Source organism: Alligator mississippiensis, chromosome 1, assembly GCF_030867095.1.
Source record: "Alligator mississippiensis isolate rAllMis1 chromosome 1, rAllMis1, whole genome shotgun sequence".
In the NCBI taxonomy this organism is placed as follows: Eukaryota; Metazoa; Chordata; order Crocodylia; family Alligatoridae; genus Alligator; species Alligator mississippiensis.
The window spans coordinates 50,416,022-50,433,496 of record NC_081824.1 but is presented as its reverse complement, the minus strand read 5'-3'; the positions used below and the strand labels follow the sequence as shown (position 1 = coordinate 50,433,496).

Sequence of the window (17,475 nt, the reverse complement as noted above, 5' to 3'; positions counted from 1 at the left end):
GCCATGGAAGCCTCCTGGCCCCTTTCCCTCTTTTGCCTCGTTCGCTCGTATAAGTATGAAGCCATGACCCTGCCCACCTGCACACTTGCAGGTACTGGCAGAAAAGCAGTTGGGGAGCCACTAAATATTGCTGTTTCACTGTTTTCCCCAGATGTTGTAGTTTTATGTTTCTAGGCTGAATCTTTTTTGTTATTTCCTGCCCATATTTCTAACCAAATCATATGGCAAATGTTAAACTTATGAAAACATTTTTATTATTTTATTTTCTGGAGCAGCTATTTTATATGTTTATAACTTTTTTTCCATTAGGGAATTCCTGGAATCCCTGGAAGTCAAGGAACGAAAGGACAAAAGGTATTCATAATAATTTGATACAGTTAAAATCAGTGTAGGTTTTTACTGTTGCATGAGTTAAGGCCTCAGGATTTGAGGGGGAATTCCTCTAAGGAGAGATTTTAGGAGTACGCTGAAAACAGAGGGGGCTTCTGTTTCTAAATTGTTTAGGAATATTTGAGAATCTCCTGCTTATCTTCTGGAACAAGGAAAAGTACATAAGTGATATGAAATACAACAAATTACACCTCTTTAACACTTCAAAAACAACTTCTCACAACTATATAGATGTTCCAAAAAATTCTTGCCCCTTTCATGTTTCCTGAATGATCACAGCTACATTATCAATCCGGTCCTGGTACTCTAATGTTTTAAGTGACTTTTTGTTAGTATTTTTCCATAAATATTTCTGACTTTGTATTCAATTGTAGGGTGAAATTGGACCTTCAGGGCAACCGGGAACAAAAGGATCCCCAGGAGAGGCAGTATGTTTGTATTATATTTTTTCAGTTATTGTGTTATCTATATCGATCCGTTTTAGGAGCAGAATAAAAATTGTTACCTTTTTTATATTTAGGTTATGGTGAAACAAAATTTAAAAAGTATAAATTATCCTAGATGATTTATTAATTAATCCTTTTACGTTTTGTATCTCTCATTAAATTTTACAAACAAAATTCTTTCTTTAAAAAAAAATAAAGTTGAAGGCTTCTCGTGCTTTTGAAGTTCTTTGTATGTGAAAGTATTCAAGCTTGTTTCCCAGCATTGTGAAATTAGACTAAATTCATAAACTCAGCATAAATATTCCTGTTCTACGCCTTGGTACCAAATTCAGCACTGAGACCTGTGTGGAGTTATCAAATTATGACTTCAAGCATTAGCGCAAGGTGCTTGGATAGCTAGCATCAGGTACTATAAACAATCCTTTGATTTAATTTTTTTACTTTTGGTATGTTTGAGGATGTTAATATATTAAATAGAGAGAAAATTATGGGATGGAATACATTTGGCAAATTGTATCAGACCAAATCTGCTGTCTGAATTCCTAGAAAAAATATTATACTGGTTTGTCTTCTCAAGTTGATGATTTATCTGATGGCCTTTTTGTTGGATAAGCTTCACTCTTAATCAAAAGTACTTAAACACATGCTTTAGATTACTTTAGTGCTTAAGGTAATCTCATTAACTATTAAAATGTAAGGACATACTTATGTATTCTGATGATTTGTGATTAGATTTCCTCTTCAGCAAGAAATTTAGAATGCTTTCTGTAAGAAGCAAGGATTTTTATGGGCAATCTCTTTTATTTCACCAACTGCATGGTCACACTGAAGTTAGACACGCTTTTGAATGCAAGGCATTTTTCTTCTGATGACCTGATAAAGCATGCGTTGAATTTGAAAGCCTGTCTGACTTTATCCCAAACATGCAGTTGGTCCAACAAAAGATATTGCCCACAAAAATCCTTGTTTCTCTTCTAATTTCTGGACCGTCATGGCTACAATATTATTCCAACATTGCCAAAACACAGACTCTTTCTGTAGCATTCTTTATTTTCTTTGAGGTCTAGGGCTGCGTACACATTGAAATAATCTGGGAGAATTCTTCCAGGTTAGTTCTCCTGTTAAAGAAGCCTACCCAGAGCTGCACATACAGACATTTATATGCTGAGCCCCTGAAGAGTGGAGAGCTTGCAGTGCTGACACTGTGCAGCCAGGGAGCACATCTCAGCATGCTTTGCAGGCTTCCTCAGGCTGCCTGGCAACGGCTCTGATCGACTGACCCAGACTGCCCTAGGTTAGCCTGTGTTTCCCTGTAGCACAATGTGGGGATTGTGAAGGGGGAGTGTTCTGCTCTCTGCTGAAGCAGAGGAGTCCAGCAAGGGACACACCGTCTCCTTGGAAGGGAGTGGGGAATGCTGGAGGACTGTTTTCTTCTGGGACAAGCCACAGCATGTATAGACCTTTACTTTCCCAAGAGAAACTTTCCTGGCAGTGATTTCCTCAAAACGTAATAACCACCTAATTATACATTTTCCATTCATTTCTGATTCAATTATGCATTAGAGTCAGACTTCCAAAAGGCAAAGAATTATGTATTTTGGCCTCCTTTATCAGACATAACAAAGAACTTCACCTTAGCTTTGTTTCTTCTTCCTTTATATGAACCCAGGTTGTTCATAGATTTTTTTTTTTGTCTTGAAGTGGACATTTTTACTGTGGGAGAAAAAGTCTGCACATTGTACACTTGTGATTTCTCCTGGGAGAGCCGTGACTCTCCCTAGAGAGGCCTAGTACTGTTAAAGTAGCAGTACTAGTAGCTGCCACTCATATGTGGAGAGCTTGGACAGGTAGGACCCCTCTCCCTCTACTCCTCCCCTCTCCCTGTCCCCTATCCACACCCACCCTGTTCTCCAGTGATCATTCCTCCCCCCGTGTCCTTGTTCCCCTCTTCCCCCCAACCCTGAGCTCTAAAAAAAGCTTGGCAAACAGTATGAGGTCTAAAATAGCTGTACACTCTAGATCTTCAAAATGTGAATAGAAATATTTTCTGTTAGAGACAGGACACTGGAAATTACTTATATCTTTTGCTCAAGCCAACTTAGTAAATCTATAGGGTTGTCTGAGTATAATAAGTGTAGGGATCTTTATGAATTCACATTAATGAAATAATTATTCTATAGGAACTGATATAGAGGTGTATAGATTCATAGATTTATCATGCTAAGGCTGTGTATACATTAGTTAGTTGCTCTGGTTAGACTATGTGTCTTTGGCTTCAAAGAAAAAGTTTAGTTGAACTAAAGCATATTTTCCAATCCATTAAAATGACTTGTAATTAACCAGAAGTGAATTGTTCTTGTGGTTAAAAGTTTTGACTTCATTTTCAGTCTGAATTTACCTTGTTTAAACTTCCAGTAAAACTATTTTACTGTCTGCTAAATGGAAGATCCCTCTATTATCAGTCATTTGTTCTCCATGTTATATTGTATGAACAAGTTGTTGCTTAATTTTTTTTTTTAAAGATATATAAATGATGTATAGTATTTTTGTAAAAATAGTCTGTCCTTCATCTTAGGGTTTTTTCCCAAAGCCATATTTGTTTGATATCATTGAGCTACAAATATTATTTAAAAGTAGCTTTATTCTGACATCGAACAACTTCATTCTTCTCATCAAGGCTAAAGTTAGACTTCAGAAGGGCCAATTTTAGTAAACTTAGAGGGCTAGGTAGTGACGTGGCTGAACTCAAGAGCATTGAGCATGTGGGGGTCCAGGAGGGTTGGCGGTTTCTGAAGGGAGTGATTTTTGGGGCACAAAAGGAGACTATTCCATTATGTTGGAAAGGGGGCAAGTGGACTAAAAAGCCCCCTTGGTTGAACAGGGAACTCCAGAAAAGACTGAGGGCAAAGAAGATCTATAGGCAGTGGAAGCAGAAGGTGCAGAGTAACATAGGGCCCCTGCAGGACAAATCAGATCACTTGGTGGTCGACACAGGGAAAAAGGCGGAGCACTTCAATGAGTTCTTTGCTTCACTATTCTTAAGTACTGGCCAAGACAATTCCTCCATTTTGAACATAGATAGATGTCTGGGAGGCGCTAGACCACCAATGGTTAGTGCTGACTTAGTTAAGGAGCACTTGGAGGGGCTGGATGGGTACAAGTCTGCAGGATCGGATAACCTCCATCCACGGGGCAGAAGGAATTGGCCAGTGTCATAGCTGAGCCACTGGCGTGGCTGTTTGAGCACTCATGGTGCTCTGGCCAGGTCCCTGAGGACTGGAAAAGAACCAATGTGGTGCCCATTTTTAAGAAGGGGAGAAGGGATGAGCTGGGTCAGTCTTACCTCTATCCTTGGGAAAACACTGGAAAAAATCATTAAAGAGCGCATTTGTGAAGGCCCAGCAGGGGAAATGATGCTGAAAGGTAACCAGCATGGGTACATCACTGGTAGATCCTGACTGACAAACCTTATAGCCTTTTATGACTAGGTATCACACTACCTTGACACTGGAACTGAGGCAGATGTCATCTACTTGGACTTTAAGAAGGCCTTCGATACTGTTTCTCATCCTATTCTCATAGGGAAGATAGCAGGCTGTGGAGTGGATGCTTGCACAGTCAGGTGGGTGGCAAGCTGGCTTAGGGACCACACCCAGAGAGTGGTGGTGGATGGGTCATTTCTGACCTGGAAAGAGGTGGGCAGTGGTGTCCCACAGGGGTTGGTCCTTAGACTGGTGTTGTTTAATATCTTCATCAGCGATTTGGATGAGGGTGTGGAGAGCACCCTGTCCCAGTTCACAGATGACACCAAGTTATGGGACAAAGTTAGCATGCTGGAGGGCAGGAGCAGATTCAGGCCGATCTGGATAGGTTGGGTCAATGGACAGAATGAAACAAGATGCAATTCAACAAAGACAAATGCAAGGTACTCCACCTAGGGAGGAGGAATCCCCAGCACACCTATAGGTTGGGGGATGACCTCCTCAGCAGCTCAGCGGCTGAGAGGGATCTTGGAGTCATAGTTGACTCCAAGATGAACATGAGCCGACAGTGTAGCGAAGCCATCAACAAAGCCAATCGCACCTTATTGTGCATTAGCAGATGCATGACCAACAGCTCGAGGGAGGTGATGCTCGCCCTCTATGCAGCATTGTTCAGGCTGCAGTTGGTGTACTGTGTTCAGTTCTGGGCACAGCACTTCAAGAGGGATACAGAGTATCTGGAGAGGGTCCAGAGGAGGGCCACTCATATGATTAGTGGCCTCCTGACAAAACCTTACGAGGGGAGGTTGAGAGATCTGGATCTCTTCAGACTTCGCAAGAGACATCTGAAGGGAGACCTTGTAGTAGCCTATAAGTTTATCAAGGTAGGACAACAGGGAGTTGGAGATGCGCTAGTTACCAGGGCACCCGTAGGAGTAACTAGAAATAATGGGTACAAACTAGTGGAGAGTAGATTCAGGTTAGACATTAAGAAGAAATTTTTCACAGTAAGGGTGGCCAGAATCTGGAACGGGCTGCCAAGAGACGTGGTACTATCACCTAACTTGGAGGTCTTCAAGAGGAGGCTAGATAGGCACCTGACTGTGGTCATCTGGCCTCAGTCCTTTTCATGCGTGGGGCAGGGGGTCAAACACGATGATCCTTCGGGGTCCCTTCTGACTCTACGGTCTATGAATCAGCTCTCTCTCAACCATTGCATTCTCACTCTGACCCATATCTGATTATTATCTGCCTTTTGTGTGTTCCTCCTTATCTGAGATGATGAGTCCCAGTGCACAGCCCTCCTTATTCCCATCTTTTTCATTTCCTGTATCTTTTCATATAATTTTTGAAGTAGGGGGTATGTTCTAAACAGTTTTGTCCCCTCCATACAATATATTTACTCTTTTCATTCTGATGTGCCCTTGGAACTTCTGTTGTCTCTGTCTCATTTCGTGCCCTCTCCTTCTGATCTCTTCTGTAATTCTTCAAGATGTAGAGTGGACAGAGGGTACATCTCCCTTATCATGGATAACCTTGAGCATTTAAGACAAAATCCAGATTAGACCAGAAGTGTCAGAAGCTTTTTTAGAACCTGGGGTTTTGGGGAGGAGGGAAATGAGATGCAAAGGGGAGAAATGATCACTAGACAGTAGAGGGGAGGGGGAGGGAGAGGAGTCCAGCTTGCCCAGACTCTCCTCATTTGAGTGGCTGCTGCTTGTACTTTAACAGCATGGGCTGGGCTGCTGCCACTGAAGGACAAGCAGGCTCTCAGGCTCCCTGAGGGGCCTTCCTATTGCCCTATTTACCTCACAACCCCTGGGTGGTAAAACCCCTCATGGGAAGGGGAATTATTGTGTTTCCATCCACATACCAGATACACTGCTGGAAATGGGACTGCCCCTGAATAGCTGCACTTGTCTGGCTCCTTAGGACTCTGCATGACATGGAAAGAATCTTGGTAGGAGGCAGCCCCTTCTAAGTTGGTGCATAGGGCTAGAGCCCTGCTTGCCCTGCTATAGTTACACTCCTGGATTAGACCTTTGGCTGCCTCCACTTAGGTGTCACAACATGTAAAGATGAGGCATCTGGCCAAAATGCTTGAAAGAAACAGGACTGGATGCAGAAGGCCAGATCAAATAGGTTCTTTAGCTACCTAAGTAGGATTAGGGGAAGTTCAACCCTGTCTTCTCAAAGAGAAATGCACATTGGTTCATCAACTGTGTTTAGATTTCATAGACATTAGGGGCTGGAAGGGAACTCATGACATCATCGGGTCCAGCCCCCCTGCCATAGGCAGGAAGTCAGCTGGGATCAAGTGACCCCAGCAAGAAATACATCCAGCTGTTTCTTGAAGGAGTCCAGAGTAGGTGCTTGCACCACCTCTAGGGAGAGTTTGTTCCAGACTCTGGATGCATGTACCATAAAGAACTTTTTTCTTATATCCAATCTAAATAGGCCTTCCTGGAGTTTATGGCTGTTAGACCTTGTTATCCTTTGGGGAGCTTTGGTGAAGAGATGTTCTCCCAGGTCATGATGATCCCCTCTTATGAAGTTGTAGGCTGCTACCAAGTTCCCCCTGAGTCTTCTTTTTCTTCAGACTGAAGAGTCCCAAGTCCCTCAGGCTCTCCTTGTACGGCCTTCCCTCCAGGCCTTGGATCATAGGAGGAGTGCCTCTCTTCTGGACTCTCTCATGATTTTCTACCTCCTTCCTGAAGTGGTGGGCCCAAAACTGGATACAGTACTCCACCTGTGGTCTTACCAATTGAGTAAAGTGGGAGGCTGACTTTTTCCTGGTTTTGTTTGAGATAAATTGGTGGATGCACGCCAGAGTTTGTTTAGCTTTGCCCGCATTATATTGTGGCTCATATTCATCTTGTGGTCTATCAAGACCCCCAAGTCCCTTTCAGTAATGGTGCTACCGAGCTTATCACTGCCGAGCCTGTAAGTATGCTGAAGGTTCTTCCTACCGAGGTGCAGCATCTTGCATTTCTCTGCATTGAAGGCCATCCGGTTTTTGTTGGCCCATCTTGAGAGTGTGTCCAAGTCGGCCTGTCCTACAGTGTAATGGCCCTCCCCCATAATTTGGTATTGTCTGTGAAATTGGCCAGTTCACATCTGCCACCCAAATCTATATCATTGATGAAAATGTTAAAGAGTACTGGCCTAAGTACCAAGCCCTGAGGAACTCCACTGATAACGCTGTGCCATGTTGATTTGCTCCCTTCAACTAGTACTCTTTGGGTTTGACCCCATACCCAGTTGCCTAGCCATTGGACTGCATGATGATCGAGGCCACAGTTTCCCAGCTAAACCATGAGGACATCATGGGGAATTAGGTCAAAGGCCTTCTTGAAGTCCAGATAAATGCCATCCACATCATCTCCCTTGTCCAGGTCATATGTTACCTGGTCATAGAAGGAGATGAGGCTGGTCAGGCAAGAACTGCTAGTCACAAAGCTATGTTGGCTGGCATTCAGAAGTGTGCCTTCGATTAGTCTGGCATTGATGGATCCCTTGACAATTCTCTCCAGGATTTTTCCAGGGACGGACGTCAGACTGATTAGTCTATAGTTCCCTGGGTCATCCCTCTGCCCTTTCTTGTAGATAGGGACCACATTGGTTCTTTTCCAGTCATCTGGGAACTTGCCCAAGAGCCATGATTTTTAAAATATCCCTGCCAAGGGGGATGCAATGATGTCTGCCAGCTATTTCAAGAGCCTCAGGTGCATTCTGTCTGGGTCCACAGACTTGTGAATGTCCAGTTTCTCGAGGTGTTCCCTCACCTGATCTTCATTGGTTTTGGTCCCGTCACTGTCACAGGCCAGCTGGGCACTGTGAGAGTATCAATTTTATCACAGGCCAACTGGGCTGTTTGATTCAGTTTCGGATTAAGGAGGCAAAGCTGGGAATGGAATAAAGGCAAATTTATTATAGCTTACACACACACAACAGTTAACAGAAAGATAAATGCGATAAGCAGATAAGGCAGTATAAAAGAGCTAATAGTAAATAATAACAACAGATAATAATAACAGATAGATAGATCAATCTATCACAGGCCAACTGGGCACTGCGAGGGTATTAGCCACACTGGGCTGTTCAAAACAACAAATAGACAGACATGGGTTGGCAACTTGTTGAGGTGTGCGCCAAGTGATTCCAGTGAAGTCAGGTGTCCCTGATGATCGACACTGTCAGAGGGATTACCAGGGAAGATCCCTTGCTCAGGATCCGATCCTCACTCACATCAGGAGTCTGGGGTCCGGGTGTGGGACAGAATTGACCGATCTGTTCCCTCCTTCCTGCTGGTTACCTGATGCATGTGTTTTTTATACCTAGTCTTATGTTAATCTGTTGGCCTCAGGGCCACTCACAATGTTGCCCTATAGCTGTTACCCTATGGGATTGAAAGGTGTTAAAATTATCATAAAAGATTACTACCCAGACTCAGGTTTATCCAATAAGAAAATTATGATGCAGCACCTTTAGGTTTGAAATTGACATTGCTCCACTTAAATCCCAACCCCTTTTAGGCTTCAATTGAATATGCTTTCTTGGGATATGCTTTCCTGGAATGTGTTGGGTGTGCCAAGCAGTTGGATACAGTTTTATCGCTAAGGCTGAACCCTGAGCAAAAAACCGTTAGGTCAGCTAATCTCACAGCTACAGCTTTGCCTATGGGCCCAGTCAGTTCCATGAACAGTTAATTTATCATTTTGGTTAAACTTATGACAGACAAGTTACATTTGCAGTTTAGAAACTTATAAGCTAATATTAACTAATATTACTTGTTTAGGCAAAATACCAGATGCCTCCAAGAAGCACATATTATTGCTTATTAATCCCTCTGGTTCTGGCTGTCACACGTCACCCACTCCCAATTTAGTTTGTGCCATTTCTGGCAGTGTGATCCTTGTGGGAGGGTGAAAACCCAATGCAAAAAAGTCATTTAGGAGATTGGCCTTTTCTTTGGCATCTGATGTCAGTTGCCCTGTTGGATCTCTTAGGGGCCCAATACTGTCCTTGTTCTTTTTCCTACTTCCCACATATCTAAAGAAGGACATTTTGTTGTCCTTGATCCCTGTAGTTAGCCTAAGTTCAATTTGTACCTTGACTTTTCTCGACCACTCCGTGCAGGTGCGGGTGAGGGCAGAGTAATCCTCTTTGGTAATGCTTCCTGTTTTCCAGCTGGTGTAAGCTACTCTTTTGAGCTTAATGAGGTCCAACAGTTTCTTATTCAGCCATAGGCTTCCTTGCTTGTTGACCATATTTCTTGCGAGAAGGGAGGGCTTTGCCCTGTGCTTCAAGGATTATGTTTTTGAGCAATGACAATTCGTCAAGTACTTTCTGTTCTGGGGGGGGGTATGGCCTCTGATTGCCTGACTGGCCAGTTCTCTCAGTTTGCAGAAGTTGGCCTTCTCAAAGTTAAGGTACTGAAGGGTTTGCCTGCTCAGTGAACTAAGAAGGTAACCAATTCATGGTCGCTGTCACCAAGCTTCCCCTCAATCTGCAAATTGCTCACCAGTTCTTCCCCTTTGGCCAGGACCAGATCTAGCAATGCCCCTCCCCTAGTTGGTCTGTAGACCTCCTGGGTTAGATAGAGGTCATCAATTCATGTGAGAAAGCTATGCGACCTGTCAGATTTGGCCGTGTGCTCATCCCAAGAAATGTCAGGGAAGTTGAAGTGTCCCATGATGATAAAGCATTGTGAGCAGGTGGCTTCAATCAGTTCCCTATTGAATTCCCAATCTAGGTCTTCCTCTTGGTGGGGGGAAGGGGGTCTATAGTAGACTCCTACAAGTAAATCGCCCTCCCCATGTTTTCCTCGTATCTTGACCCAGAGGGTCTCGAGATGCCCTTCTTGGCTTGGAAACTCAATCTGCAGGGAGGTGAGCTGATCTTTGACGTAGAAAGCAATACTCCCACCCCTCTTTCCCACATGGTCTGCCCTATACAAGGTGTAACCTTCTACTGCCAGTGAACAATCATACGTGGAGTCCCACTAGGTCTCCATAATTCCTACAAGGTCGTAGTCATTATCACGTAGGAGAAGGGCCAGTTCCTCATGCTTGTTTCCCAAGCTCCTGGCATTTGTGTACAGGCAGTTAAGTCTGCCTTGTGAACCCCAATGCTTCCCTGATGGGTTAAGAGGGACCTTTTCTTGGGCTGTCACCAGAGTGGGATCCCTTAGGCTGCTCAACAGATTGGTAGTGCAGCTGAGATGACCTGGGCTAGAACTGGTAAACTGCCCGTCCCCTAGCGGTCTCAGTTTAAAGCCCTGTCAAGAAGGTCAGCCATTCTGGCTGAGAAGAGTTCTTCTCTTTCCAGGTGAGGTGGAGGCCATCCCTTCCCAACAGTCCACTCCCTCTGAATTGCGGACCATGGTCTAGGAAGCCAAACCCCTCTTGATGGCACCATCTCTGGAGTCTTCTATTCACCTCATTAAAGCACCTGTCCCTCGGGAGCCCATGTCCTGTGACAGAGAGGATAGAAGAGAAAAGTATCTGTGCCCCCAGACCCTTGAGCCCAGCTCCCAGAGTCTTATAGTCACACATGACCTGGTCTGGACTTCTCTGTGGCATGTCATTGGTGCCCCCATGGATAAATGAGCATGGGATGGTGGCTGGAGGGCCAGATGAGTTTGGGGATCCACTCCATTGCATCCCGGACATGAGCTCCAAGCAGGCAACAGACCTCATGGGACAGGGGGCCAGGGCAATAAATTGCTCCCTCATTCCCCCTAAAGAGGGAGTCACCCACCACGGTAACTCTGTGCCACCTGCTAGGCGCAAGTGCTGGTAGCCCTGCGTGCTCACGTGCTGGATCCAGTGGAATGGCTGTCTCCATTGATGCAAGAGGTACAAAGCGGTTGTGCAGCTCCAGGGGAGTGGTGACCCTTTGGGCTGGAGACAACCATTGTCCAGGCAACCCTAGGCTGGACTTTGTGGCGGTTCCTACGTTCCACCACTCCTGTCATGATCCATCGAATGGAGAACCTGAAAGTAAGAGTCCAGCTCCTGCTCTGCATCACTAATGGAGCGCAGCCACTGGACTGCTGCCTGGAATTCCCTAATCTAGCACTCCAGGGCCTCCACCACTGACCACTCCCCACAAGGAGGGGTATCAGTGCCCCCAAACCCAGCTACCTGCAGTCTTGCTAGGCAGCCTCCACAAGGAGCCAGGGGCTCCGTCTGAGTGGAGGCCAGGGTTGAGGGTCCCTCCTGGGAGGGGGCAGGGACTTCAGGCTCCATCTGGGTATAGGCTGGAACCATGGGCTCTGTTTGGATGGAGACCCTGGTGGTGACAAAGCAAGGGAGTCCAGGTGTAGGGGAGCGCCTCAGGTGCGACGTGTCCCACCCACCATGATCCTTGTAGTAGTCTGGCTACTACTATGCAGACCCTTGGCTACGGCTCTGTGCCCGGAGCTTCAGGCCCTCCTGCTCACCCTCCTGCGTGAACTCCCACACTAATGCACACACTGGGCAGACAAGCCATCCTGTTTGCGTGGCTCTGGTCATGCGGCTCCCTGGGAGGCTGGGCAAAGTATGAGCCAGGTTGGGGCGAGACCCTTCTCAGCTGCTTCCCTGCAGCTGTGCTAGCCCCATCCCACCCCGGGCCCTGCTTACCTCTGGCTGTGCTGGGGGTCCATCGGGGTGCTGCACAGCTGCTGGGGCCCCTGGGGGGCTTTGGGGTGTGGGGGCATGACAGGTTTACACCCGTGTGTCTCATGCCACTCCTGGATCCTAACTGCAGCTTTTTTCAAAGACTTGAAAAGATTACTAAGGATCATATTTTTGGGAGTCCAGTGGGAAAAATAATGCAGCAGGGCAACCAGCATGGATTTGTCACAGGTAGATCATGCCTGACTAATCTGGTTTCATTTTATGACCAGGTCACAAAATGCTTGGATGCAGGAGTAGAGGTGGATGTCGTTTTCCTGGATTTTAGGAATGCCTTTGAAACGGTATCTAATCCCATTTTCATAAATACATTAAGAGTCTGTGACTTAGATGTTTACACAGTTCGTTGGGTGGCAAATTGGCTTGGGGGATCATGCCCAGAGAGTGGTAGTAAACAGGTTAACATCGACCTGGAAGGATGTGGGTAGTGGGGTCCCACAGGACTCAGTTCTTGGACCTGTACTCTTCAATGTCTTCATCAGTGACTGGGATGTGGGAGTGAAGTGTACTCTGTCTAAGTTTGAGGATGATACTAAATTGTGGGGTGAAGTGACCACTCTGGAGGATAGGGAACGGTTGCCAGCAGACTTGAACATGTTGGAGAAGTGGACAGAACACAGTAGGATGCAGTACAACAAGGATAAATGCAGAGTGCTGTACATAGAGCATAAAAATATCCAGCACACCTACTGACTAGGAAATTACCCACTCAGCACACAGAAGCAGAAAAGGATCTCAGAGTCATAGTGGACTCCAAGATGAACATGACTCATCAGCGTGACAAAATCATCAACAAAGCTAACCGCACTTTATCATGCATCAGCAGATGCATGACAAATATAACCAAAGAGGTGATACTTCCCCTCTATGCGGCATTGGTCAGACCACAGTTGGAGTACTGCATCCAGTTTTGGGTGCCGTACTTCAAGAAGAATGTGGATAGACTTGAGAGGGTCCAGAGGAGAGCCACTCATATGGTTAAGGGTTTGCTGGCCAAGCCCTATAAGGAGAGACTAATGGACCTGGACCTCTTCAGCCTCCGCAAGAGAAGGCTGAGAGGTGATCGTGTGGCTGCCTACAACTTCATTAGGGGGGTGCAGAATGGGCTCGGAGATGCTCTGTTCACCAGGGCACACCTTGGGGTAACAAGGAACAATGATCATAAACTGCCAGAAAGCAGATTTAGGCTAGATATCAGGAAAAACTTTTTCATGTTGAGGGTGGCCAAAATTTGGAATCGGCTTCCAAGGGAGGTGGTACTCTCCCCTACCTTGGGTGTCTGTAGGAGATGGCTGGATAGGTGTCTGGCTGGGGTCACCTGACCCCAGCACTCTTTCCTGCCCAGGCAGGGGGTTGGACTCGATGATCTTTTGAGGTCCTCTCTTCAAAGATGATCTCTTCTGACCCTAGCATCTGGTGTATTATCATCCCCATGCTGAAAAGTGGCAGCAGGGACACTTTAACTAAAGTTTGTTTGAAGAGTTTTACTTAGTGTCCCACCATCATTTTTCAGCATGAGGAAGCTGATACACAAGATGCTCCAGGTGCTTTAATTAGAGTGTTACTGAGAGCTGCTTTAATTAAAGTGCCCCCTCCCACCCCAGAGCACATGAATAAATGCCATTAGTGATTAGAGTATTTCATAGATTCATAGATTCATAGATGTTAGGGTCGGAAGGGACCTCAATAGATCATCAAGTCCGACCCCCTGCATAAGCAGGAAAGAGTGCTGGGTCTAGATGACCCCAGCTAGATACTCGTCTAACCTCCTCTTGAAGACCCCCAGGGTAGGGGAGAGCACCACCTCCCTTGGGAGCCCGTTCCAGACCTTGGCCACTCGAACTGTGAAGAAGTTCTTCCTAATGTCTAGTCTAAATCTGCTCTCTGCTAGCTTGTGGCCATTGTTTCTTGTAACCCCCGGGGGCGCCTTGGTGAATAAATCCTCACCTATTCCCTTCTGTGCCCCCGTGATGAACTTATAGGCAGCCACAAGGTCGCCTCTCAACCTTCTCTTGCGGAGGCTGAAAAGGTCCAGTTTCTCTAGTCTCTCCTCGTAGGGCTTGGTCTGCAGGCCCTTGACCATACGAGTTGCCCTTTTCTGTACCCTCTCCAGGTTATCCGCATCCTTCTTGAAGTGTGGCGCCCAGAATTGCACGCAGTACTCCAACTGAGATCTGACCAGCGCCCTATAGAGGGGAAGTATCACCTCCCTGGACCTATTTGTCATGCATCTGCTGATGCACGATAAAGTGCCATTGGCTTTTCTGATGGCTTCGTCACACTGCCGGCTCATGTTCATCTTGGAGTCCACTAGGACTCCAAGATCCCTTTCCACCTCTGTGCCACCCAGCAGGTCATTCCCTAGGCTGTAGGTGTGCTGGACATTTTTCCTCCCTAGGTGCAGCACTTGGCATTTCTCCTTGTTGAACTGCATCCTGTTGTTTTCTGCCCACTTGTGCAACCTATCCAGGTCTGCTTGCAGCTGTTCCCTGCCCTCCGGCGTGTCCACTTCTCCCCATAGCTTTGTGTCATCTGCAAACTTGGACAGAGTACATTTGACTCCCTCGTCCAAGTCGCTGATGAAGACAATAAAGAGTATCGGTCCAAGGACCGAGCCCTGCGGGACCCCACTGCCCACACCCTTCCAGGTCGAGACTGACCCATCCACCACGACTCTCTGGGTGCGGCCCTCTAGCCAATTTGCCACCCACCAGACTGTGTAGTCATCCACGTCACAGCCTCTTAACTTGTTCACCAGTATGGGGTGGAATACCGTATCGAAGGCCTTCCTGAAGTCTAAGTATATGACATCCACCCCTCCTCCTGTGTCCAGGCATTTCGTAACCTGGTCATAGAAAGAGACTAGGTTGGTCAGGCACAATCTGCCCGCCAGAAACCCATGCTGGTTTCCCCTCAGCATAATTTGCCCTGCCGGGCTCTCACAAATGTGAGCCTTGATAATTTTTTCAAAGACTTTACCAAGGATGGAGGTGAGACTGACCGGCCTATATTTGCCTGGGTTCCAGGTCCTTTTCAACTTGAGGGGAATCAAACCTGTATTTCCCACTTCCCAGTCAGCAGGCTGGGTAAGGGCAGCCTCCACCCCTTCTGTTGATGGTGGCTCTCTGGAATACAAAATGTGCAAGATTCAAGGGACAAGGAAGAAAACAAACAAAAAGGATCTTGCCTCTTCAGTTCAGTGAGTTGGACATGTCTTTGGGAGAGATGACTCTTGAATTCTACTCCCTGTTCCCGGGATAGATTATGCATTTTAAACTAAAAAATGGAAGTAATCCCAACTGCTAGAACTGAATTATTAACACAATCAGTGGAAGAAGTGTGAAACAAACTTCTGATTTGTAATTCAGTATTCTTTACAGGTGGTCTGATTAGGTGGTAACAGATGGAAAAGGATGTCACTGTTTTTTGTGTCCGGTCTGGAATCTGTGGCACCTGTATGCTAGGTGGTATGTATTCAGTACAGATAGAATGTCCAGAGTTTCTTTGTCAGGAAGCCAAAAAAAAAAAGGTGGCATTGCTGGTAGGTGGCAAGTCAGCAGCTCACAACCAAATCTGCACCTCCCTGTTTGAATCGTCTCCTTCTGTCAGATGCTAAAGACCACCTTGATATAACACAAGCGCTAGATCTCATTAAAAATTCCAGTCTGAACTAATTGTTAACGCCCCCTCCAGATGTGTAGGAAAAAGTAGGAAGCGTGCATGGCAGGAGGTATGATTGTGGAATTGTACAACCAATCCCATCACAATCCTAGGCTCCCCCTGCACTGTCGAGTAGCAAGTTCCCATGGCTGGGAGCCCTATCATGTACCGTGGGTGTACATGGTTCATTCCTGCAGTTGGAAGCCCCATCAGTTGATTTAGACTTGCAGTCGTAGGGGTGCACTGGGCCACACATTCAAGTAATGGTGTCATTGGAACCAGCCACAAAGTTATCGCCTATTTTTTGTGGAATAACTTCATGGCATATTCCTTATGTTATGACACCATTAATTGTTTTATCATGTGGCTGGATTACAGTTTAAGATGTAGTTAACTGGTCTGGCAGGGGCCTAAAAGTCACTATTTCCCCCCCTATATTTACATTATTATTGGGCCTTACCATATTGTGCATAAAACAGCATCTAGAGTAAAATATGGCAAAAGTCTACTGAGGTAGAGCTGGAAATCTGCTGTAAATACCCAGAACCAGATTTGGATATGGATAGAAATGTCTGGAATGTACCTGATAAGGTAAATGCTATCATGCATTGTGTCTTCACTTCAATTTCCCGGACTTAGAATACAGAACAAATACTACAGTAATGGTAGGGAACATCCATGATGTGATAACTGATGAATTTCTTCACCAAAATAGTAACTGAGCAACAATTGAACCTAATTTTGGTAAGTAAAGATCATATTAAAAGATATAACACCAGAAAGTAATCTTGGATCAAGTTAATTAGGAGTTAATTCAGTTCAAATTAAATAGAAGAATAAACCAATGTACATTTGACAGTAACATTCTTGCTTTCTAAAGCAAACTTTGATAAGCCAGTGGAACTACTTTGTGAAGTCAGCTGTACTGAAGAGCTCAGGAACTTGAATGTAGAGGTGGCCAGGGAATTCTTTAAATTAAGGGTAAAAAATTACCTCAATAAGGATATTAAAAATAATAATTAATAATAAGCAGAAAACCTACAAAGAACATGGACAAATGAATGATCAGCAAAGAAAACTGTCTTAAATCTCAAAAAGTATAGAGATAAACTAAGAATGATCAAAGGTGAGCTGAGCTAGACCGTGCAACAAGTATTAAATAAAGGATAGATATATTAAGGGAAAAAATATTGTGAGCCTGCAGTGTGGATAAAAATAAGGGAAAAGTTAAAATCTAAGGTATGGCAGAAAAATTAAATGAATGCCTCACTGTTGATGCTGATGATCAGCCTGGAGGATAGCTAAGGGAATAACGTCACAGATATGAAAAAATAATATAATCAAGTTGAAAGAAAAGCTCAAAGAACTTAATGCACTGGTATCAATAGAACTAGATAATCACCATCACAGAATTCTGAAAAAAAAAAGAATACATGATATTGCAAAAATTGTCAATAAATTTTAGAAACTAGGAATGGTAGCATGACTGGAAATTAACAGACATAGAACCTATATTTAAGAAGGGTGGGGAAAAGTGATCTGGGTGATTTCAGATGAGTTAGCCAACCTGTAGTAGTTATGCATGGCTTTAGAACAAGTTTTGAAGAAACCAGTGATTGAAGACATGGAAGAAAATGTGGATAAAGTGTAAAGTGTGAAGTGCTGTGTGAGCTAAGGTAGATTGTCTCAGACTGACTTGATAGCTTTAATAATATAAGTGATATTTCCAGGTGAAGGAAATATAATGGATCACATCTCTCAAACTTCAGTAAAACATTTGTTATAGTGCCACGTGAAAACTAGTTAAATTAGAAA

The 17,475-nt window shown here is 45.0% G+C and overlaps 1 protein-coding gene across 1 annotated transcript in view; it reads left to right on the top strand.

Moving 5' to 3' along the window:
• The window catches only part of COL21A1 (collagen type XXI alpha 1 chain), a 236,612-nt gene that overhangs the window by 179,739 nt on the left and 39,398 nt on the right, over positions 1–17,475 (top strand). Inside the window, exons 18-19 of the mRNA XM_019496944.2 lie at positions 310–354; positions 765–818. Coding sequence (XP_019352489.1) covers positions 310–354; positions 765–818 — 99 coding nt within the window. The remainder of the gene's footprint in view (positions 1–309; positions 355–764; positions 819–17,475) is intronic.